At 40.0% G+C, this 25,621-nt stretch overlaps 2 protein-coding genes across 2 annotated transcripts; both read left to right on the top strand.

Annotated features, from left to right (window-relative positions):
• Positions 1-2,365: 2,365 nt before the first annotated feature.
• LOC141796830 (mixed lineage kinase domain-like protein) lies at positions 2,366-9,532 on the top strand. The gene is made up of 10 exons (XM_074678106.1): positions 2,366-2,817; positions 4,510-4,608; positions 4,699-4,879; positions 5,046-5,146; positions 5,227-5,362; positions 7,575-7,659; positions 7,751-7,893; positions 8,097-8,146; positions 9,024-9,164; positions 9,297-9,532. The coding sequence occupies exons 1-10, from the start codon at positions 2,370-2,372 to the stop codon at positions 9,341-9,343; spliced, it is 1,431 nt and encodes a 476-aa protein (XP_074534207.1). The 5' UTR covers positions 2,366-2,369; the 3' UTR covers positions 9,344-9,532.
• Positions 9,533-11,785: 2,253 nt separating this feature from the next.
• On the top strand, positions 11,786-25,167 carry rfwd3 (ring finger and WD repeat domain 3). The gene is made up of 13 exons (XM_074678534.1): positions 11,786-11,986; positions 14,328-14,608; positions 14,742-15,019; positions 15,177-15,232; positions 15,406-15,597; positions 15,686-15,777; positions 18,830-18,944; positions 19,100-19,349; positions 19,436-19,586; positions 19,709-19,885; positions 21,570-21,784; positions 22,168-22,382; positions 24,233-25,167. Exons 2-13 carry the CDS (start codon positions 14,328-14,330, stop codon positions 24,374-24,376), a joined length of 2,166 nt encoding a protein of 721 aa, XP_074534635.1. The 5' UTR covers positions 11,786-11,986; the 3' UTR covers positions 24,377-25,167.
• The last annotated feature ends 454 nt before the right edge of the window (positions 25,168-25,621 follow it).

Raw genomic sequence — 25,621 nt, 5'->3', positions numbered from 1 at the left:
TTCTGAGATGGGAAGCTTGTGCATGGAACTATGTGGCTGTTAACAGCCAAAAACAGAGCAGTGATGGCTCTTCAACTTTGGCATTCTACTCTCCGCTGCTGGAGAGATTTCTCTCCAGCAGCGGGGAGAGGACTGGGCGGGGAGGGGGTTTGGGGTTATCTGCTCTGGTGGACCAATCAGGTCAGACTTGCTCCTGATTGGTCAAAAAAGTGAATCGCTGACATCGGCAAATCCCCAAAATCCAAACAGCTCGTTTTAGGTCAGGATTTTACATTCACAAGCACTACTAAATACAGGTTTTGTCATTAAATATCACATTTTGTGGGCTGGGAGGAAATCCAAAGACCCACAAATTTCACTAAAAGACTTAATAAAGTGATTTTTGCATAATATGGGACCTTTAACATCAGACTGAAAATGAGACTACTGGTTATACCCATGTTCCTTTTCATAAACACTGGTCTATCTGCAGACAGGTCACATTTAAAAATGTAGCTTGAAAAGCCAAACAAAAAATTGGATTTGAGCACTAAGACCTACAGTGTGAACGCAGCCTTGATGACACATTACCAGATAAACTTTGGTTTTGTTTGTACACTCGACAGAAATTAAAAATGACTCAGCGATACACTACGCCACCTTAATGTCAGCATGGATTATTGATGGACCGTCTCATCTCTCACCTGAAAGCATAGATCAGCTTTGCATGAATCCCTGAGTGGATTTGTAGAGACACTCCCGTGGGAAATCTTCTCTGCTCGCACTGAGCCCGGTTCATTGATTTAACGTCAGAGTGGTTAAATACAGTCAGTCCTGTTCTTGCTCCTTCTGTGTCATAACTTATCTCCAATCATCCCGTGAGTAGGGATGGGTACTGAATAAGGTACTTTTATAGGTACCGACCAAATTCTGTCAAAAGTTTCAGGTACCGATTCACATAAAAACAAAAGGTACCATGTTTAGGTACCTAAATGCATCCTTGTGACTGTGAAGGAGTGGAAGAGTAAGTGATGCTGGACATGAACACAGCATTGCCAGGTTATATACTGAAAAGGGATTAGAATTGAAAACCGGTTCCTTTTGAGAATCAATAAGAAATGTTTCAATCCATTGATATCGTTAGCCTTTGTTCTTGACCATTCCCTTATTATTCTTTACATTGTGCCGGAGCCGCCGGGCCTTACATCGACTAGTCAGCTGCAGCTATCTTAGCTTAGCAGTTAGATTACGTTTCCCAAGAAAACTCTGATTCAGGATTTTCAGCTTGAAGTTTTACTGAAGAACTGACTTCATAAAGAAATGTACATCACTCTCTCTCTTTGGAGATTCATATTCAGTACATTTGAAATGGTATAAATCACCTTATTTACCAAAATAACAAAATAGCGCAAGCCTGATGCTAACATATATGGGAAACTGCATTGATATGCTAGCAGTTAGCATACATCAGTATAACTTTAGCTTCAGAATAGAATTTCAACTTTCATCACAGAAACATATCACATCAACTCTTTGTAAAGAAATACTGAGAATTTCAAATGTCTAAAGCTAACAGGCTAATGAAAGGCTCATGGCTGACTTCATAACTACGGAAAGGTTCCAAACAACTTAAACCATTGCTTTAACCACTTTGAGACACTAGATGGCCTACTTGAATTATTAATATATCACAACACAGCATATCAACGTCACATTGCGTGCATTTGTTACCTGTTTCTGTTTAATTATGCCCAGAAATATCCAGACTCAGAGACCAATTACATTTTATTCACTTACAGTATAAACTCAATTAAACGCTGTTGACACAGAAAACCTGTAAAGCTACTTTTTGTATCAAGAAAATTCACAACAGGAATTGATTAAGAATCAGATCGATACGCAGAATCGATAACGGCATTGGTGTTGACAAAATCTTTTCAATTCCCATCCCTAAAACTGAAGATTAAATATGTTAAATTAAAAAAAAGCAAAAAGTTTCTTTACATAGAGGGTAACTAAGTAAAGTAAGGGAGAACTTTTTCAAGAAGTAACATCTAATTAGCAAACACTACTTTTTAAAAGTGACTTCCCCAACACTGCTTATGACACCAATAAAATCAGACACAGCATAAAAGGAGGAGTTGGAGTTGGGATGGGTTGTCATGGTTTGTTTGTTTTGGTTTATGTGTTTCAGGGCTGTCTTGTCTCATCTGTTTCTTTTATTAATTTTTTTTAATAGATTATTTTAAAAGTTTTTATTTCCATCTGCAACTGGGTCCACCTCTTGTTTCCTGCTCCTCTGGATTTGCTGACATGGGTTGGGAAGCTGGTGCTGATTTAATTTTGTTTACATCTTTATGAAAACTTCCTCTCTGTCCCTCCAGCTGGTCATGGAAGTCATTGAGCCCATCTTGTCCTTGACCAAAGAGATCTACGACCTGGTAGAGAAAGTAAAGGCCAACAAAAAGCGCTGCCGCCGTGTCTCTGAGCGAGTCCAGGCCCTGGAGGAGCTGGTGGCGTCCATCAAACAGAGAGACGAGCGAAACATCTCCCAGGATGTGGACAACCCTCTTCGGGAACTATGCATCACCCTGACGTCAGCAAAGGAGCTCATCAAGCAATACACAATGACCAGCTGGATTGACCGCATCCTGAAATCGGGAAGCCAAGAAGAGGAGTTTGACAGCGTGAACGAGCGGCTCAGCGATGCTTTCAAGGTGCTGTCCGTCGCTCTGCAGGTGGAGCAGGGGAACATCCTGTTCAAGGTGTTTGAACTGACCTCCAGAAAGAAGGAGGATGAGGTGGACGGGAAGGAGGACAACAAAGAGATGATGAAAAGTAAGAAAGACTGTTTAAACTTTAGCTCAAATAAACGCTACAGTAGGGTACTATAAAACCAACACTGAACAGAAACTTGAAATGAAACTTCCTGTAAAAGCACTTATCTGGCTGGAACATGTTGGAAAAGGTTTTGCCAAGCAACACTTGACCTCTTGTTCGAATCCAGGGGAAATGAACTATTGAACCTTACTAAATATCCTTATGGGTCAGGCTGACTGAGAGGGGTCTGATTCCTTAGACTGACTTTTTTCCTGGTCTCTGTAGAATACACACGTCGTATCGTATAACTCTGGATATACACCGCACAGATTGTGTTCTCCTCCATCTTCTGGCGGAGCCGGAGCAGGTGGCAGTCCCCCCCCAACGTCATCAAATCAATGACGTCGTGGAGGAATGTCATCGCTGATTGGCGGCCAAGGCAAGCCTTCACGTGAATTCGCATCAAAAGTTCAATTTTTTCAACTCGAGCCAATTTGCGTCTGCCGCCCAAATGTGTGAACGCCCCAAACGCGCGAACGCTCCAAACGCCCCAAACGCCCCAAATGCGCCGCCCGAGGTCTTTGTACTGACTTCGTATGTAATCGCGCTGCAAATTCGCATTTGGTGTGGCCGTACCATTAAAGAGGCACCAGAAGTAGACACCAAAGATTCATTTCGGACAGGCATCAAAGAGCGCTTGGTATCCAAGGGGAAACTTAGGACGCGGTCACACTGGCCTAAGCACGCTTCAGCCCTAAAGCACGTTTGGAAAGGCCAGTGTGACCGCAATTGTACCGTGCTCAAGCACATTTCCCTTCCGTGCTTCGGCACGCTTCAGAGAGGTGGGCTTCGGCACGGTTTACTTCATGCACGAGCACAAGCACACTGACAGCGCTTGCGATCCATTACATATAATCACCGCGAGCGCATCTCTCGACAATCATTTTAAACAAAGCGGGGGTGTTAGAGGGCTGTGCCGGGTGAAAACGACTTAATATAAGTCCAAAAGTCTCTAAAGTTGTAGCAGTGCTCTCTGTGTCTCATTGTGCTGACTCTGATGAGATCGCGCTTCATGTAAACAGATGCGTCACGATGACGAAGGCGGGCTGTGCGCGTGTCTGATACCCGCTAAAGTCTGTTTCATATAGGAGTAGTGTGACCGCTGGCCGTACTCTACAGCAGGGGAACAGCGCTGCAGGGGGGCAATCGTGCTTGGGCACGGCACGGTTTGGATGGCCAGTGTGACCGCGATCTTAGAGCAATCTTCATCAAACTCTTCATCTTGGCTGGTCTGGAGCCAGTGCCTAATCTGGAACCAGTTTCTTTGGCAAAGACCTGTCTCTGTTAGAAAAACAGGTTCCAGGGTAGCACCAACTCCTTACTGGGCTTGAAGAAACAAGAGTTTATATAAAAGGCTGGAGGTGAGGCTGTTTTGGCAAAGATAACACACTGCATTATCCTCAGACACCCTCAGGATAACTCTGACTCAATTTGAACAAGTAATAACCTGTGTGCACATTTGATATATCAGAGGAATCCTTCAGTGTTCGGAAATTACCTGGTCAGATCTTCTCCTTTACCAGCGTTTCCAAAAACGTTATAAAGCTGCTCACTGTAGGTTTTGATGTAGTTATAATGCACAAGTTGTGCATAAGAATTTTACATTTTTAATCATTTCTGAATTACTGTTTGTTTCTTTTTTTCTCTCAGGCCTCAATGAATACATGCAATCCCAGGAGGAGAAAATGAATAAGATGCTGAAAGACTTTGAAGAAGTCAAAACTAATGTGGTAAAGGCTGTGGAGATGTGTGAGTATCCATTAGTATTTAGTAAGTCTTCACCAAACCCCATGTGCAGCTAGCTTTCACTCGTATCCATGTGTGTTTTTCGTCTGACAGTGAACAAAGCCAACGCCACAGAGGCTGAAGCCATCCGGGTCATCAAGCCAGAGGAGATAGACTACGGATATCCCAAAGAGCCTTTTTTGACCACAGATTCCTCGGAGATGTACAAAGGGAAGTACAACGGGTTTGATGTGGCCATCAAGAGATACAAGGACCCTGTGAGCGCCACTCCCAGGTCTGTGACACTGTACGGTCGTCCTGTTAGAGTTTTTGCTTTTCCTTCACTGCAGACTGTTGGTCTAGAGATAGCTGGTGTTACATGGAGGAGACGTGGTCAACTATGGAGGTTGTTTCTGTGCAAAACTGTCCGGTATTTATCGCCAGGTTTTCTCCTCTTGCAGGGAGATCCGCTCCTTCTTCAAAAAGGAAGTGGAAACGATGAAGCGGTTTGAGTCACCGAATATCTTGCGACTGTTTGGTATCTGCGTCCAGGATGAGGAAGGTGTGTGACTGTGTTCATAACAGATCATTAGGAACATCTTCATGATCATATTTATTTGTGAGTTTGTGTCTTTATGACAGGACCACAGCCTCAGTACCTCATCGTCACAGAGTACTGTGTGAAGGGAAACCTCCGAGCTGTTCTGGACTCTGGCTGCAACCTGCCCTGGGACAGAAAGGCTCGCATGTGTCTGGATGCAGCAAAAGGACTCTACAGGTCAGACTGAAATGACCATAAAGTACCTACATTAGATCCCCTTCACGTCTCTGTACTAACATTTCACCAATCCCATGCAGCAGCTAAAAATATTGGGTTAGATTTAGAGCTGAAACTAATGATTATTTTAGTAATCAATTACTCTGACAGATATATTAATGATTAATAGTTGAATCTGGGAAAAAAGGATGAGAATGCATTATAGTAAAATTCGCAAAACCAAACATGTTGTTATTTTAGTTTTTTGCTTAATGATATATACAAAGAAACAACAAATTTAAAAAAACTGACCAGATGCTACATTTGTTTAAAGTATAAAAAGTGTCATAAATGAATTGTCACTTAAACAGTCAACAAAATAATAAAAATATATTATTATGTCATCATATTAAGAACTTAGTGGGCCAAAAAGGCAAATAAATAAAAATGTGTCCTCAATCTTTTCACCTGCAGATCAAACAGTTCACCCCCTCTGCCCTACCACTATCTGTGGCAGCTAATGCTAATGCTAACGTTAGTTCAATGAACTCCTGGTGGTTTTTTAACGAGGTGACGATTTAATAAAAACACTAAACGAGTCCTAAAAGACATACCATGCATTTCACAACATATAAAGGAGTGTATGTGGGATTTTGTAGCTCCTCACCTCGCTGTTGAGCTCCTGGCTCGTCATCGATGAGTCTTGTTCGCGCTTTAAGTGCTGGATCACTGTAGCAGTCGTCCTGCCGTTCCATCTGAGGTCATTTTTGTCAGTTGACGCGCTGTGTGCTGACTCAGCGTGAAGAGTTCTAGAACTTTCTGGACTAACGGCTTCTCCAGCTCTGCCGTTATTTGCGTGTTTACTTGTTTCCCTCATCTGTCAGCTCGGCGTCTCCTCCGCCACGCTGATCTGTTTACTAGTGACGCATACAGTCCCACAGCCCAGGTAATCTACACTTCAGTCCAGTAGGTGGCGGTAATGTACCTTCAGCTAGTTGCCCACAGCTAAGTAACCCGATAAAAAGGAAGAAGACAAATTATTTTTTTTTTTTTAATTGAATCATTGACAACTTCAGGAGTCGAAACACAAATACAAATACAATAATAAACGAGACAGGACAGTTAATAAAATGAAAAGGAAAAGAAAAAAACAAAAAAGGGGGGAAAATAAAAATGATAAAAATAAATAAATAAGTAAATAAAAAATAAAATAAAATTTAAAAAAATATTGTGCAAGAATGCGTTTTATGTAAACAAGTTAAATTCTTTGCAAACATTGAAAGTTTTTAAAGCCTTAGTGTTTGTGGATTTGGAGATTGTCCTCATATATTGTTTAAGTTCCTTTTTCAATATAAAGAGTTCCGGTTTTCTGTTCAAGAATTTACATTTGTGAATCTGGAACTTGGCTAACAACAAGAGCATATTCATAAGGAAGAAAGCAAGAAGCCTTCACTTAAGACCAATTAATTAAAAGAACACCTTTTTTTTCAGAGTTTGAAGTGCCACCTCTGTGTGACTTGGTCATAACAGTGAAACTGAGACTCATCAGACCGATCAGTAATTCTTTAACATAAGTGTGGGTTAGTGAGAAGATAGAAATGTTTTCTCAAAGTAGAAAAGACAAAAGAAAAAAAGACAGAGATATCAGGGTTATTATGGTATTGTGTCGGAGTTAGCGCTCATCAACGTTCAAATCACAGGCAACAACTGATGCAAGCTGTTCTCATTACCGTAACTCTTCTACTACTTGGGCAAGAGAAAACATTTAAACCATTCCTAAAAGAAGAGATGAGCTTTCTGCTCCAGATCCAGGTCGCCTGTATGATACACCACTGATAAATTAACAGCAATTTAGAGGTAAGGCCTTTCATAGCTTACTATTAACAGTGAAACTGAGACCAGATAAACAGCTAAATTGGCGCTTGTTAAACCGTACTGATTCAAGAAGTTGTTCAGTGATGATTCTTAAGCTAATTGCTAACAAAAATGTGAATGACACAGCTCACAGATAGAAAGTTTCCACTTGAAGTTGATGAAAGCTGCTTGTTAGCCACGAGTAAAAGTAATAAACACAAACCTCTAAAAAGATAAAATAGAGTACATTAGAAGTCACAAGACACAACCTAACTCCAAAAGATGACACAGCTCAAAAACTAAAAACTGTTTTATAAAAATGAGTTTGATGTTTATGATGAAGATTACTATCACAGTGAATATTTTTATTGTTTTTCAGGCTACATCAGACAGAAGCAAAGTCAAAAGTTCATGGATGCATCACCAGCTCCAAGTTCCTCGTGGCTGAGGGCTACATAGTGAAGGTACCAAACGCAGAGCATGCTGGGTTTGTTGGGTGTCAGTAGTTTTTGTACACTTACTGACTTCTTGATGGGTTGTTGATGTTTTTGTCAGCTGGGGGGTTTTGAGCTAGCTAAGACGGAGACATCCCTGAAGAAGGGCCTGAAGAGCAAAGAGAGGCAATCAGCATGTTACTTGTCACCTCAGATGCTCGGCAACATCAACCACGTCTACAGCAAACAGTGTGAGATGTACAGGTAAGAGTCAAAAGCCACTAATCAAAGAACTGAGAAAAATCGTGTTTATCTTAACATTTAAGGTTTTGTATAGAGATCTAATGTCTAATACATAGATTAGCTTTGATGATATTACCCATAAACCTACCAATAACAATAAATTCAACACGTTAATTGAAATATACTCTAATTTTAAAAAAAATCTCACCTTTGTCATCCCTCAGCTTTGGAATCGTCCTGTGGGAAATAGCAACTCGCAAGAAACCTTTTGAAGGTGTGTTTTAGCAGACTGAATTCATTCATGACTAACTTTTTTTTAATAATATGTGAGTGTCCTGTAAACGCATCTATTTGACAAATCAAAAACAAATGGCTGACTATAATTTATTTAGCTGAATCTACAACATGACAAACATGACACAGATTTAAATCTGTGTGGAACGATTCATTTAACTATCAACTTTAAAAACATGGTTGATGTGGCAAAGCATAAGCAAAGAAAAAAAAGTTGGGTTAAATAATCAAGATATGTTATCGGAATTAAAGTGTTCTTTGAAAAAAGTTAAACTCTTTTTTGCCAATTTAATGAAAATATTTTTTGTAATTTTGTAATTTTAAAAATTGTTATTTATGTAATTTAATTTTTGATTGTGAATTTTAGAAATTTTGCTTTTTTTGAAATTTATTTTTTTAAGGGAATTTCAAAACTTTTTGAACATTTTTTTAAATTTGATAACTTTTTTTAAACCTTTGCAAATTTGAAATTGCATTTTTTTTTGTTAATTTACCTCATTTAAATTATTTTTTAGATTATTTTAAATTTAATGGTTTTAAATTTATTGGTGATTTTAGGAAAACTTTGTAATATTTTGCAATTTTTGCAATTTTCTTAATTATTTTTTCACAATTTTGTTTTTAAAGAAAAACTCAGAAATCACATGAACGATTGTATAAATATGAAAAACTTCTCATTAAGATAATTGATCACTACCGTGCATAGAAACTCCCATGAAAGTAAAGGTTGCAGACCCCTGAGCTGATTGATATCAGGCAGCATCCTTGGTGCAAAGCCTTTTAGCTACTTTAGCTAATCATTCATTTCTCTTTTTTTTGTGTATGTGTGTATAAAATATGTCCTCACTTTCTTCCAGGTTTGTCAAGTAAAGAAATTTATCAGAAAGTGTGCAAAGAGAAATTTATGGAGGAGCTTCCTGACGACTGTCCTGAAGAACTGGGGAGTCTGATCATTGCCTGTCGGGCTTTTGACGGCTTCCAGAGACCGTCTGCTGGAGGTAAGACTTCATTACTCGGATATTACACAATGAAGACCTAGCTTTATTTTAATAATGTAGTTATCCGTGAAAGCTGTTCTGAAAATAACAAAGCTAACAATAACGATGCTAATACTGTGGCTTTCTCCACAGTGCTGGTGGATAAACTGCGCCCTCTGGTGGCACGCTTGGAGGACTGAACTCCTCTGGTTCGTGACCTCCAAAGAAGAATTACCAGGATTGGTTTATTATTCAAAGGGTCTGCTGTTTTCAGAAAGTAAGTCAGTAAAAAGGAGCAGAAGTCGCAAGTTTGGTTATAAAGTTTGCTGAGACATTTCAGGGATCATTAGAAACCTTTTTATTTTTCTTATTGTCATGGGTTTCTTTAATAGGATTTTTACCAATACCAAACTGTCATGTTTTCTTAAACAGTGATTTATATATATATATATATATATATATATATATATATATATATATATATATATATATATATATATATATATATATATATATATATATATATATAAATATATAAATGTGGCTAATTAATGGTTTTTGGGCATAAGCTCTGTTTTGGTTTTAGAAGATGGTTTCAAACTCCATCCTCAAAATGTGCTCCAGCATAATCCTCTGGGACGCATTTGAAATTAAGTTCAACCTTTGAGGCATACAATGCTTCACGCTAACACTGCAGCTAATTCAGCCTGTAATGTGACTGCAGGTTGAAGCAATCCACAAGCAAGATTCCAAAGCTTTTGTATATACAGTATTAGCTGGTAAATCCTTAAACATCTTAAAACAAAAGTTTACAGATGTTAGAAAACCTCAAAGAGATGATTGTGTTAAATTTAGGGAACATCTTGGAAAAATCTCACTTGAAGTTTGGTGTCAATGTGCAGTTTCATCATAAAATGCCCCCTTTTTCCATTTGTATTTAAGAGGTTATATTAAGTGTGTCCAAAGCTTTATAATCTCCCTTTGTGAAACCTCTTTTATAGCTTTGTGTAATTTATGATTCCACACGTCCTACCCCACCCAGGTGTCTATGTATAACTTTTAACTTTATATTAAATGTGCAATGCGTAGTTGTGTAGGTTTCAAGAGGAGATGGCCATCGATTTTTTTTTTTCAAATCAAATAACATATCCATGCTTAATTTGTTGTATAAATTAACACTTGGTCATAAATCAACATGTCACAAACTCTAACTTCAGGAAACATTTTTTTTTGTTTGCTTTTCATTTTAGGTGTATAATTTGTTCTATATGTTAAAAAGCCTGTGAGGAATTTCTAAGTGATCTTGCAAAAGTGTCCCTTCAAGATAAATGCCTGATCTGTGTTAATCTCTGCTGAGAAAGATATCTGTGACTAATTTTGTTGTGATGGTGAACATTGGAGCCTAAATGTCAGACAGGAAAAGGACAGAAGAGCAGAAGAAATATAAGCGGGAGACATAAAGAGCATGAGCTAAAAGCTAAAACCTCGAGCTAAAGGTTAAAACACAAGCTAAGCTGTTTGTGATATTGGTGTCATGTTAGCCTACAGGTATAGGCCTACACGTTCAAAGTGTAGTGCCACATAACTGTACTCTTTATCACCTGACCTTGTCGTGTTGTATCCACTATAAAAAATTGTCTTGAACAAAGAAAATTTGTTTTGATCCGATCTCTATTTACACACGCCTTGCTAAAAGTTGTGTCTTCACGACAGTGTGCGTGACACTTGTGGCCAGAAGGTGGCTAGGCAGTCCAATTAAAACAGATCCTCTTCATAACATCTTAAACATTTTTGAGGCAGGCTGTATGACCTACACCACAGTCAACCACTGGAGGGTGCTCTAAATCCTTTGGCTTCACAATCAGGGAACACTTTTGGTGTCAATTTTAACAGTCTATGAGTGAAAAACCCCTCAGTTTCTCCTCTGTTAGACATACTGTTGATATTAAAACTACCTACTTTTATGTTAAGTCAAGTTTTTGGTCAAATTTCATTTCTGTGCCTTGACGACTTAACCTGACTGTGAATTACTAAGGATGTTTACATGCTTCAACATGCCGCACAAGTGAATTAAACCAACTCATGCATGTAGTCCTGGCTCCCTGTCTTATTTATGGTCTCTCTTGACTCTTTAATGTGTCTTAAATTAATTCCATTTTATTGTCCTACTACTCTGTGAAAAACTGTTGTCGGAGCTGTCAGCTTTACGCAAACTCACTGGGTAATATCATCACAACTAGTTAGTGCTTCATCCTTCTGTTAACAAGTATGAACTCTATGTTTTTTAAAATTCATATTTTATTGCTCATTAGCGACATCTGTGGTAAATTTACAGATGATAGTAGTGTAAACTTGTGGTACATCAACAAATTTGTGCTGTCTTATGTGATCATATCTTTTCTATCATACACAGTGACATGTTTGGACAACAAAACTACTTCTGTTTCTACTACTTCTTAATTCTATTTTCCAATTTTAAAAAGGCTATTCTATTATGTGTTTTTATGCACAAAAAATACGCACCTCTTTTCCTGATGATGTGATCCATCTTCTTGATAAACGATCTTGGAATGTGACGCCACAGCAGAATGGGGCGGACACTAAAGACTGTGGGCGGGCACTATGGGCGGGTACTATGGGCGGGCACTGTGGGCGGGCAGAGCGAAGTGGCGCCGGGAGATTCGAGCGGTTTTTCGTTCTTTAACACCCCGATGTGAACTGCTAACAACCTTTAGAACCACCACAACCAGTGCCCTTTGATATTTATCCTTGTTGCCAGGATGCCGCCTTGTTTGCTCATTCAGAGCGGGACCAGCTGCTGTTGAATCGCCACGTCCATACAGGTAGAGGATCTCACCGCTCCGACTGGAGACGAGCTATGTCTACATTACCCAACAGGACTAGCTGTGCTTACAAGCGAAAACAAAAGATTCTTTACTTAAATATGTATACAGAAACAAAAATCAGCTATTATAAGGCTGTATTCATATTGTAATTTCTTTAACTGAAGCTCGATTTAAGCTGTTAAGCGCCTAACAGCAGCAGCACAACCTAGCTAACGTGAGCTAGCTGTGGCTCAGCCGTTAGTAGTTACCCGGGGTTCTGAATAGAGGATGATGATATAATAATGATACAACTCCTGAATTTTTATGAAGTCTTCATCCATTTTTTTGCATGTCTTAATGCTACATAATGTTTTCTGAATGCTGATTAATTCTAAAAGAGTTAAATTGCCATCAGGTGTAGTTTTGCACGGAGGCCTCGGTTGCCTCCTCGGTGCGTAGTTGAGTTTGTAGCCGAGGAACACGTCAGGTTGTTCGGGTTAAGTAACAAGAGGTATTCGCAGCGGACTACTGGGCTGTTGAACAGGGGCAACACTGAAGTAATTTGACAATTAAACGAATATAATCACATTTTGTAGACACATATCTCGAAATCCTCCAAATTGGAAATTAAATACTGATTGATTTTAAGAGTTAATGTCAACAATAAATAGTGAAATGCTGGAATTACAAGTACAGCATGTTATCTGGAATCACCCGGGATGACACTACTGAAAATGATTTCAAACCAGTGGCGATCTGCTGGTCAGTCAAGGAGGGAAAGCTCTTTTTTTGTATATATAAATTTATTTATTTATTTAAACGTAAATTCTACCCTCCGTGTCAGCTTGTTAGCAGCTGGAGCTGCTACGTGAGACTACAACAGGCTGTAAGTGTGAGTGACAGGGGGAGAAGCTCTGCAGCTGGAGCTGGAGCTGCTTATTGGTGAAAAGAGAGAGAATCTTTAAACACAACTCTCGTCGTTTTTATGAAAAGTAAACTCGCTGGGGATCGATAAAGCCTCTGCATCGGTCCAGAGCAACTGAATGCAAAACTCCGAAGATGCTCCGGTGGAGGGTGATACTTCAAGATCGCTGACTGGCTCATTTCACTGTCAATCAAAAAGGGACTCAGCCTCAGACAGATCGTCCAATCATCATGCAGAAGCCCAGCGTCCAGGCCAGCCCACTGACTCATAGACCCCCAGGCTGAATCTCAGTGCCCCCCCCCAAAACCTGAGCCCTGACGGACTTAATTAAGACCACCTGGAAAGTATTAGAGAGCGGACATTGGGATTGGGCCCCAGAGACGCTGAGCGTCCGATGGGCGGGACAAAGCCCGGCGTTTATCCAATGACCGTCCAGTTTCCACAGTGGAACAACCCACTCTACTCTTCCCAGCTGAAGTCAGAAGACGCTCAGTGTCTGACTGTGTTGTGTTATAGGGGTGGGCGATACTGGGAATTTTGGTATGATCCGATACCAAGTAAATACAGGGCTGGTATCGCCGATACCGATATCGATACTTTTTTACATGAAATGTAATGATCATTGAATAATTTTGTGATTTTGCCTTGAGTTGGTTGATTGTGATTTTGATTATGGTAAACACAGCAGCACACAGCAAGATTTTAGGCAACATTTTTTTTTTTTTTTTTAACTAACAACAACAATAGAACAACATGTTTAATGTACAAAAGTATCAAAATAATTATTCTACCACCACAATTGTTTAGGGAAAAAAATCACAAGTGTAAAAAACCAAAAAGTTCCCTCCCATTTGCACAGAGAAGCGTCAGACGGAAGAAAGTAAAGTAAATTGCTGGACGACATAAGAGAAACTGCAGTATCGATCTAAATATTGATAGTATCAATACCAATACTCATCTTGGTATCGATACTATCGATATTTAGATCGATACGCCCACCCCTACCGTGTTAAAGCGCTGAGATGCTGCGGAGATGAATGAGAAGGAGGTGGAACCAGTTACCTGTGATAGGTAGCTGATTCTGAACAAAAGATGAAGGAATTCCAGCGCAGATTTTGTCAATGAAATGTACACACAGCAGAATATATCACCACTTTGTTTTGGGGGGCCACTGTTGCAAACACACACACACAAAAAACATTCATTGTGCTGTGATTTTTTTGAAAACGGGAAGCTAAATGTTATAAATCGCTTCCTTAAAAATACACAGAGGGTGAAAAAATGCTGAATGAGTAATGGGGCAAAGTTTGCAAAAGTACTAAGGAATAGCCAGTTCTACACTTAGTTTAACATTCTCAGCTTTTCTGTAACCCCTGCTAAATAACACAAACTCTTTGTGAGGAATATCCAAATAATTGCTCTGCTGCTGTACAGATGGAGGCCATGGAGGTGGACTCCCCTGTGGAGCCACAGGGAGGAGATGGCGGGCAGCCACCTGTTGCTGCAGCTGAGGATGCCAGTGCGCCCGCCATCGTCCTGGAGTCTGGCAGCAGCACCGAGGTCGATGACGATGATGATGATGACAGTGAAGAAGGGCAGACAGCAGATGCCCCACCTCGGCTTCCTTCGACCTGGGCTTTCAGTCAGAGAGCTGTGGGTGGAGGTGCAACCTCACCATCAGCAGATCGGGGGGTGCCGATAAGGAGGAGAGTCAGGTATCCAAAATAAACAAACAAAAAACCTTTTACAGATGAATTTTATGTGTTTAAAAAGTGTAACACCATCTTGTGTAGCTTTGTTTGGTTGTGTTTTTTGAAGTTCAGGATTTAATCATGCGTGCTTCTTTAGACAGGGCCTCAGGGTGCTCTACCCGAGCCAGACGGCAGCTCCCTCAAGAGGCTTCCTGGACTTCTTGCTTCGAGCGCCAGCTGCCACTGTGGCTGAACCTGAGTCTGGCAGCACAACTGAGGTCAGCGACTCTGATGAGGAAGAGGAGGTGGAGGCTGGGGAAGCAGGAGCTGCCGCCGCCGCTGCTGCTGCAGAGCCTGTCAACCCTGTGCTGCCTTCAAGTCCACGCCCCAGTGCCTCCAACCAACACACACCACCACAGGAAGCGGCTCCAACCAGTGAGTCTGACCAGCGTTTTAATTTAACCGTTTAAAAATAGTCTGTGTTGTGTTAGTGGAGTACATGAAAGAGGATGAACTTTACAAGACTTAAGATAAATGATCATCCGTTATGTTTTGTTGGGGCCAGTATGGTTTAATTTTTCTGTCTTTGTAGACTCCAGTCCAGCAGCAGATGGTGAGGGGACAGACGCTCCAAATCAGAACATCCAGGTAACTGTCAGACCTTTTACATCTCTGTCATTCATGTAGCCTGATGTGCACCTCTTCCCAAATGTGACCAAGCTCAGTTATTACAACTGACCAGGAAATTGTGAATTGTGAATGACATTTGTTGATAATATCAAGCGTCCGTGTTAAAAAAGTCTCTCCGTGTTGTCTTCCAGCCTGTCCCCACTGCCTCATCCACCTTAGAATCATCGCAAACTGAGGAAGGTGACACCTGCCCGATTTGCTTTGAGCCTTGGACAACGGCAGGGGATCACAGACCGTCGACCCTGCGCTGCGGTCACCTCTTTGGCCACACCTGCATCCAGCGCTGGCTGAAAGCCCAAGGCCCAGCCGGTAAATGTCCTCAGGTGAGTGAAGAACAGAAAGTTTGATCCATCTTCTGTTTCTGGAGTCTTCTCTGCCTCTAATATCTTGACTTTTGTTATTTTGTTTTAGTGCAACAAAAAGGCAAAGCGCTCAGACGTGGTTCTGCTGTACACGCCGAAGCTGAGAGCAGTCGATAACTCTGAGCAGGAGAGCTTAAAGAAGTGAGTAGCTAGTCCTCTGCTATAATGAACTTATGGAGTACTTTTCTCTTAAGAGACCACAAGAGGCATGAGTGGATTACTTTTTAAGGAAAAGCACAGGGTTTTTTTTACATTACACATAGCTTCCTTGCTCCTCTTTGAGGTATTTTCCCATTTTTTTTGTCTTCTTATCTGTTGGGATTCAGGAAAAAAGAAACACGATTTTTTAAAATTTTAACAGCCACTGACTGTTAAATACTGAAATGAAAACACCACTGAATTCATGGCATTGAATCATTTTGCTATGAACACCATGTATCTGAATTTATTTGTCCTGAATTCACCTATTGAAAATTTAGATCCAAATAATTCAAGTTTCATAACTCAACAACAAAAACATTTGAGTTGCTCAAATTCAATTTGACAAATTCAAATCGCAACATCTGGGATACCCAGGGCAGGAAAGGCAATGCGCTGTATCAACCTGAATACAAGAAAATTTTTAGTTGAAAATAATTTGGAAAAATGGGTTCGTTGTAGGCTGCACCGTGGCGCAACAGTTGGCGCTGCAGCCTCACAGCAAGAAGGTCACCGGTTCGATCCCCAGCTTGGCTAGTGTTGTGGAGTTTGCATGTTCTCTCCGGGTCCTCCAGCTTCCTCCCACAGTCCAAAAACATGCTCACCAGGTTATTTGAGCACTCTGAGTGTGTGCGTGAATGGTTGTCTGTCTCTGTTACAGCCCTGTGATTGGCTGGCGACCAGTCCAGAGTATACCCCGCCTCTCGCCTAATGACACCCGCGACCCTGAACAGGATGAGCTGTAAAGAATGGATGAATGGGGTTCATTGTAATTGAGGTCTAACCATTAACACATGCTGATACTGGTCTTGTGCTGCTACAAGACTGTAACAGCAGAGGGCGCCAGCTTTCTGTAAAGCCAGTGACCTCACTAGCCACGGTTACATGAGGAGTTTTTCATCTTTTCGAATGGAATCTTTCTGAATGACTTTTCCGAAAACACAAGTATACATGGAAAGGAATATTCCAATCTCTGGTCTACATGCGCCGCTATAATCAAACAGAATACTCAATGGGGCATGCGCAGAAAAACGTAAACATCACAAGATTTATCAAAGACGGAGGACGACAGTTTTTTTTATCACAGTGTTGCAATACTCCGTATTGGGAGTGTCCGTCCAGTCTTGAAATTATGTTCAGATCTTCAAAGTTTGGATCAAAAGCAAACTTTCCTACAAATCTAAATGCTCGCCGCCATTTTTAAAATTGAGGAACGTCTCTAGTTGCGTCTTACATCATATCTGAGCGTGTGCTGAAAGAACGCTCCCTGACAACTTTCTGTCTGAGTGGATTCATGATACCTCAATTGGTTTGGGGAAAGGAATATTCCGCCCCTGTGAAACCAATTAAATGTCCATTCAGATCGGCACTTTTCTTTCAGAACGAGGTGTATACAAAAGTTAAATTCTTTCCGTTTGAGCAAATAAACCGAATGCAAGTGGAATATTTGGGTCCATGTATACGTGGCTATTGTGGCTGCAGTGACCTGTCAATCACAGCAGAAATGCAGTGACAGGAGCTATCAGAGCTATGGACAGGAGACGAGAAACGGAGGGGCGCAGTGATTGTCCAGAGTAAGGTGGACTGAACCTACAACTGAGGCAGAGTTATGATGTGAATTTTAGGATGATGATATTCGATGCATTTGAGACCTGAAACAACTGTCAAGAAGCCAAAAAATACGGAAAATCACACGACCAAAAAAGACCGTCTGAAAAATGCAAAGTGTGAAAGAAAAGCTTATTCATTGCATTTATTTAATTATTCAAACAAGTTTTTTTTTTTTTTTAAACTGAGATTGATAAGATGTATGATGTATTAAAGAGACAACTATAATAACATAGATCATTACACCTTGTTCCAGAGGGTGTAGGATGAAGTCAGAAAACTTTTCTAGTCCTAAACTTTAGTTTTTGTACATTTATAGCCTAAACTTTCAGAGCATGTGTGGAAAAACATAACAGAAGAAAAGAAAGTGCATCACAATATAACAAACAAAACAACACTTTTTTAAATTAGTTTAGATTTGTTTCCAACTCACTCTTGTATCTACTTAGGATACGATTTATATACACGTTGAACTGTTAAAGTAATCTTTTTTCACTGTCTATTGTGGTCCTCAAGGTGGCTGTGTCCAAGAGACTGACAGGAGGGGGTGTGAGTTTGTTGAGAAACATAACAAAGGCAAGACCAATACCAGAGCTGTCGTCAGAATTACACTTAAAACGCAGATCTTATTGTTAAGATTGAATTTAGAGAGGGGGGGGGGAATATTTTTTATATTTGTGTCAACACGGTGTACTGCTTTTCCTGTCCTGTGTATCCCAGGTGCTGCCATCTGAATTTTTCACCTTGAATTTTTGGATCTGAATTTCAATAGGTGAATTCAGGACAATTTAATTCAGATACATGGTTTTCATAGGAAAATAATTCAATCCCATAAATTCAGTGGTGTTTTTATTACAGTATACAGTATTTACCATTCAGTGGCTGTTAAAATTTAAATAACTGTGCCTTTTGTTTGCTTGCTGAAATAACAATGTGTAGAGGGTTTATCGTCACAATTCACAAATAAAGTCAGTTAAAGTCCAATCTTGCATGTTTTACATACACAGTCTATTTAGAGCACATTATATTGAACTTTTCTTGTTGTATTTTGAGGGAAAATGTTATCTTGTCCATGATATAGATCCCATGTATGATTTCCACCCATTCCTCTGTGGTGGGTGGATCTACTTTTAAATATCTTCTCTTTATGGCATTTTACTAGCTGACCAAGTAATTTTCTGTGAATTATATGAGAGTTAACAGACAATCAATCACCAGGAAACACAGTTTCACACTTTAAAGGAAATGTCTGAATGAGTAAATTCTTCATCTATGGTCTTAACTGCCTCCTGCTGGTTCATATGTTTATTACAGGCTCAGCAACAACCAAAACATGAGCCTTTCTTTTTTTTATCTTACCTGTGTGTGTATATGTGTGTGTGTGCAGGTCTCTGGAGCTGGAGCAGTCTCTGAGGAGGAAAGCTGAACTGGAATCAGCTCAGTACAAACTCAAACTTCAGGTTGTCACCAGCCAATACGGACAAGCACAGCAGGAGCTGCAGGTACCACTGACAGCTGTTCATGGTGTCTGGGAAGTGGAGTGAATTTCGGGGCTTCAGACAGCTTTTTGTTTGCTGAATTCACAAGCATGAACTGATTCTTGTCTATATTTGGAGAAATGTCAACCTGGTTAGAAATGTCCTTCCTCTCTTTCCAGGAACTAAGGGCTCTAATGGCTCAGGCTGGCAGGAACTCACTCTCCTCCTCCTCCTCTTCCTCGTCCTCAGCGTCATCCTCGCTGCTCTCTGGTGTGTCCCAGCGGGCCGACGGCTCCAGGCCCGGTCAGTACAGCTTCTCCAAGGCGGTGCTGGTTTCTCAGAACGGAGGCTCCAGAGTTTTATCCTACTGTGAGCCTCTGAGCTGCCTGCTGGCCTCGCAGCTCTCCCAACACGCCACGCTGGTTCCCGGTGAGACCCCGCCCACTAAAGCATTGTTTGTCAGCAGGTAGAGGGTTCACTCTTCCACCGCTCACCTGTCTCTTGTTGTCGTCCAGGTTACGGGGTGAAGAAGGTGAGTGTGGTCAACATGAAGGCGAGTCAGTACGTTCCCATTCACAGCAAGCAGATCCGAGGTTTGGCCTTCAACAGACAGAACGACAGTCTGCTGCTGTCCGCCGCTCTGGACAACACCATCAAACTGACCAGGTGAGCACACACACACACACACACACACACACACAGGATCAAAAATATTTTTATATCACAGCCTTGATGAGACTGGATTTTGTTTTCACGTTATGCTTGGACTGACTGTGTGTGTGTTGCAGTCTGCTCACCAACACTGTGGTTCAAACCTATAACACTGGTAAACCTGTGTGGAGCTGCTGCTGGTGCCTGGACAACAGCAACTACGTCTACGCTGGTCTGGCAAACGGAGCCGTGCTCATCTACGACACCAGAGACACCAGCACACACGTGCAGGAGCTGCAGCCGCTACGCTCCAGGTAAGCACGCATGCATCAACACACACTGGACCTGGCCTGACAATAAGAGACACCTACATGCATCAGTTAGACGAGGCCAGGGGTCTGTGACCTTAACTTTCATAGGAGCCATTTCGCCTCAGCTCACTTAAGTCATTCTGGAGATGAAAACCTAGTTGATCTTCATAATAAAGACTATAAAGTGTATAAAAATCTATGTATTATTAAAATCTTAAGTAGAATAATTAGTTAAAAAAGACACTTTTTGAATTTATTAAATTGAACAGGTGATCTCTTTTTTATTTTTAATATATCCCCAACGATTTCAAAAAAGCTATAATCGCAAAAATTGTTTTTTAAATATTTTATTGGAGACACAATCAAATGAAATGCAATGATATAAATTCAAAATGTACAATGTTCTCTTTTTTCTGTTTTTTTTTTTCCCTTAACAAAACCCATTGTCTCTGCAATCAAAGAAAATTATAAAACATAAAAATAAATGAATAATAAAAAATATAATAAAAACATAAAATTTTATATATATAAAATATAATAAATAAATTAAAAGGAGGTTACCAAATAAGCATGTGCTGAGAAGACAAAAAAAGGGTAGGGGGAGTCTACGTTGGAAAGACTGGCAATGATATAATTGCAAAAATTAAAAAAGTTTTTAGAAAAATAGAATTTCAAAAAACTATAAATATTAAAAAATAGAATTAAATAAATGTGCAAGAATTTCAAACATTTAGCAATTTCAAAAATTTGTTAAAATATGAAAATATTTTAGAAATTTCAAAAATTGTAAAAAAAAAAATTGAAATTGAATAAGAAATAAAATAAGTGAAATATCAGAATGTGCTAAAAAAAAATTGAAATCTAATAAATATGCAAAAAAATTTAAAATTCTAAAATTTGCTAAAATTTTTAAGAGTAATTGAATTTGATCATTATTTTGATTATATTGTTTAACTAGAAAAGCACTCAGAGAGCACAGACCTCCACCAAGCATGTTGTGATTGTCACCAACACTTACGTCCGACTTTAATGTTATACTCCCTTGCAGCAGACTGTCTGCTACAATTTGATGGTAATTGCAGGTTTGTCAGATAATTTGTTTCCTGACAGTGTTGAAAATTATATAACCCAGTACATATTTCATATTCTGGATCTCAGTATCCAGATTATTGCCAGGATCTGGATCGTACTTTTACATCTGTCAGAAATTATGGTGACCTTGTCTTGTATTGTTTTGCAAAACAATCTGACCATTTATCGTGGAGTCATTTACACATAAACAAACAGCCCTATCTCACGATGATAAAGAATCCTTTAAGAAAGTCCTGGATCCAGACAGTGATCCAGATCACCTCCAAAATTTAATCTCTTCTTCCTTATCCCATTTTGAACATTTCCTGAAAATTTCTTCCTCGTCCTTCCGTTAGTTTTTGAGTTATGTTGTTCAAAGACAAACAGACGGACAAATTCTCCTGAAAACATAACCACCTTGGCAGAGGCAAATCCAGATTCAGAACCAGAAAAACAACTTGAGCCTTTTAGAGGAAGAAACTTGTAACGGTCTGATGCTGTTTAGGATCATTTCTTTTCAGGGGTTTTGCTGCAGGCTGCTCTCTGACACACTCTGCTCTTACCTCCTCTGCTTTGATTCAAAGTCTTTAACTTGTTGAACTCCCTGTGTTTCCAGGTGTCCGGTTGCGTCTCTGTGTTACATCCCTCGGGCTGCTTCCAGCTCGTTCCCTTGCGGCGGGCTGATAGCCGGCTCCCTTGAAGGCGGCTGTTTCTGGGAACAGGTTAACGAGACCACATACAGGCCACATCTCCTGCCCCTGGAGTCCTCGGGCTGCACAGACATCCAGGTGGAGACGGAGAGCAGACACTGTCTGGTGACCTACAGGCCAGGTGAGACCAGACCCACTTAAACCCTAAACCTATTGTGTGTGTGTTCCAGATGTCCCCAGTGTTTCCCTGCAGACCTTTTAATGCTCAGAGGCTTCTGTGATAAAAATACTCCCTCTAAGCATGAAGAGAGAGGTCTGTAAGAGAGATGCTGATTCATTATTTAGCCACAGAGCGAAGAAGAGTGTAAACACAGAGAGGTGTTACCAACAGCTCATATATACACGGCTCTTTAAGACGACACGCAGCTTGTTTCTCTGACAGAGACCGTGTTTTATTTCGACAAGTTCTACGAGGTTAGGAAAGAGTCTGTATTAAAACCACTCAGTGTAACATCAGAGGTGCAGCGTTAGTTTCCTGTATGAAGTGTGCGTCTCCTCCTGCAGTACGCTCCAACCCGTCTCTGCGCTGCGTCCTGATGGCTCTGAACCGGACGCCTCAGCAGGACTCGAGCCAGCTGCCCAGCTGCTCCTGCTCTCCAGTGCAGACGTTCAACGCAGGCCCGTCCTGCAAACTTCTCACCAAGAACGCCGTTTTCAAGAGTCCTGATGGAGGAGGGACGCTGGTCTGTGCTGGGGACGAGGCCTCAAACTCAACAATCGTAAGTTGTGATTTAGTTAGTTTTTCAAATCTTTTTACTCCTCTGTTTATCAATTCATGTGTCTTATGCAGTTATAAATATTCCGTGGAAATTTGTTGCTTCAAAGTCTGATATCAATAATAAATTGATGTGATTTAACTCTGACCTTTTTTGTACATATGAGGGGTGGAATTAAAAAAATCATGATTTTTTTGTTTGACAATATAAAAATATGATTTTTATTTTTAAATTCAATTTTTTTTTATCTCAATCTTTGTTTATTACCTGGAGTAGGAAAAAGTTCCCACTTTTCTCCAGCAGAGGGTGAAATGTTTCTCTCTGACTCACATGATGTGCATTATATGGAGAAATGTGGCTCCTGATATAGTCTGTAGACATGATCATCATCATTTAACTTTTTCACATGGTAGGGTGTTCAAAAGCAAAATGAAAATCACAAAAATCTTAAATATCGAAGAATCACAATTGAAATCGAATCAGCACCCCAAAAATCGTAATAGAATCGAATCGCTAGAATAGCACATCGTCCCAGCCCTAGTACTTCTGTAGTCCAACACATCTGCTCAACAAACAAACTGAACAGAGACAAATTGGTGTCAACCACTGACTGTATAGAGTGGAGAGCGTGGCTCCTCCATTTATCATTGTATGGTTTTGAAGCCCAAATACCCCCGTCACAGGCGCCACCATTGAAGCAGTTGTGCAGCCAGAGTCTGGGCAGTAGAGACAGTGAGGGATTCTGGCAGAATCTGAGTGGAGTCGGGTGACAAAAATAATATATATTTTTTTCTTTCGAGAGTCTAATCACTTCTTGACTCTACCTCCCAACATATTTTACAGTCCCAGAAAAAAATCAGCTGTCAATCATCGTTAAACGTGACGTAATGCCTAAATTTTAACCTCTTATAATTAATGAAAACGAAACTTTTCAGAAAAAAGGACTTGAAAACAAGGCAGCCTGATAATATTTTAGAATTACCACAACAATCAGTTGTGAAAAACATTTCTACCAGGTGTATTCATTTTTTAAAGTTTGACCACAGCCCATCTGGAATGACTGGAGAGAGATTTTTTGACCTATACTGCTGCCAGCCACCAGGGGGGGGCAGTTTTTAAGCAAAACAACGTCCATTTGTTTTACAGTCTACAGTGTCAACATTTTGATTTATATTTCTTTAATTCTGGGGTCTAATTTTATGATAAACATAACTTACATAAGCAATTTCAGTAAGTGGTTAATTTTTCGTTTCACCAAAGTTAAAAGAAAATGTATTTAAAATGTGTTCGCATGCAAATATTCAGAATTCCACTTTTTTTTTTTTTTTTTTTTTTTTTTTACTTTTGTACGTTAAATTTCTTTTCATTTTGGTCATTTCTGTTTAATTTGTATCATTTTTTAGGACCTAAAGTCGCACAGGTTTTAAAAAATGGGGTAATTTCTCTTGAGTTTGTCTGGTATTGATATGAAAAAAAATCCTCCCACTTTGTCAGAATTTTTGATCTTGTAACAGTTTCGTCATGACAAAGAAAAATCCACTTAAGAATTTATCTCTTGAGCACAGGTTTATATCTGTAGTCATAGGAATCCTGTTTTTTCTGCTCATGTCACTTTGGGGACTCTCTGGCTCTTTGTTATGATACCCTTTAAGATAAGCGATTAGGAATGGGTAAGGAAAGCTTCCTTTAACGTTGTTTTGTCAGTTATAAAAGTCTACAGTCGCTCTGAGCATGTGCACTTCCTTGTTTAAGAACCTTAATAAATACTTAAGTTGTCTTCCTGTCTTCTACATCTTTTTCATCTCCTCAAACTTTCGTCTCACTCCTCTGGCTCCATCCGCCCCCCTCCTCAGGTTTGGGACGCAGGCAGCGGCTCCATGCTCCAGAGGCTCCCCGCCGACCTGCCTGTGTTGGACATCAGCCCGTTCTCGGTGAACGGCGAGCACTTCCTGGCCTCGCTGACCGAGAAGATGGTGAAGCTCTACAGGTGGGAGTGAAGGAGAGGAACTTTGTCTTTCTCTCTCCCTGAAACCAGATAAACTGATCCACAGATCACACGGGGAGGGGACGCAGCCTGTGTGAGGCTGTGGAAACAAAATGCTGCTCTACTTTTTATCCACTCAGATGTGCAAAAAACGTATGACAAAGAGTGATGCTTGAAGAAACCTTCAGCCTGAGTCGTCATTTTTAGTTTCATCTACCTTTTAACAACTGAACAGCTCTGTTACTGCACACAAAGCTTAACGACGTCAGTCAGGGTTGTGGTTATTGGAAATGAAACTGTCGACCAGATCAGGCTAACGTGTGTCTACAGAGATTATTTGCATTAGTGAGATCACTTTGAACCACTGACAACAGCTACATCTACTCTGGTTTGAAGCCACCAAACTCCATTAATAAAAACAGTGATTTTACCTGAATACATGCGTTTCTTGTTTCCTGTTAGTCGGCGTCTGAACTGTCGATTTCAAACACATGAATCATCCAATAACAAGTGGTTTGTTCTGTGGAGTTTGTTTACCGTTTCATCTGAGGAGTTTGGTCGCTTTGAGCCACAGATGTATTGTCTGTTCTGAGATAAAACAATGTTCTTTTTTATTTCCTGCTTTCAATATATTTGTTCCCCTTCCCTGTATTTTTTATCCTCTTTCGTCTTTTATTTCAATCTCCTTTTTTCTCTAAACCCCAAACATTAAGTGCCACAAGACTCTGCTGCTGTACCTTCTTTGTTCTCTTTCTAAAGGAAGTTGTATATATATATGTATATTTGGTACCAATTGTTTGTGTACGACTCTAAAGTTAATAAAAATTATGACTTATTTTTACCTTAACTTATCTGAGTCAGGTGACTGTTTGATTTTGTTACTAAGTGAATATAATACTTTGACTTTCCTCAAGCTTTCTGCCTCTGACACAACAAAAAGTTTTATATTTCACATCTTCCTCTGTCATTTTAACTATTTTGATTTTTCAACTTATGCCTCTGTCATGGGGTGGGAAGAATATCCTGTGACAGTTCTTTACTTTAGACATTATTATAAGTTTTTTATTTAGAAATGTACCTTAACAGCCTGTTTTTTCTTAAACATAGGGTTCTTTGAGCTAGTCCTCAGATGTTTTATCCTAACTTAAAAAAAAAAAAGAAACACCACTGGAATTGATTGGAGGTATAAAGGGGAATATGAAAGATTTAAAAAGTCTGAAGCTGTTTTTGTTTTGAACAAATGAATTAATTCAAAAAA

This window comes from Halichoeres trimaculatus, unplaced genomic scaffold (assembly GCF_033239565.1).
Source record: "Halichoeres trimaculatus isolate MK-OKI-2021-1 unplaced genomic scaffold, fHalTri1.1 fHalTri1_scaffold_10, whole genome shotgun sequence".
In the NCBI taxonomy this organism is placed as follows: domain Eukaryota; kingdom Metazoa; phylum Chordata; class Actinopteri; order Labriformes; family Labridae; genus Halichoeres; species Halichoeres trimaculatus.
This window is presented reverse-complemented; position numbering and strand designations above follow the sequence as displayed.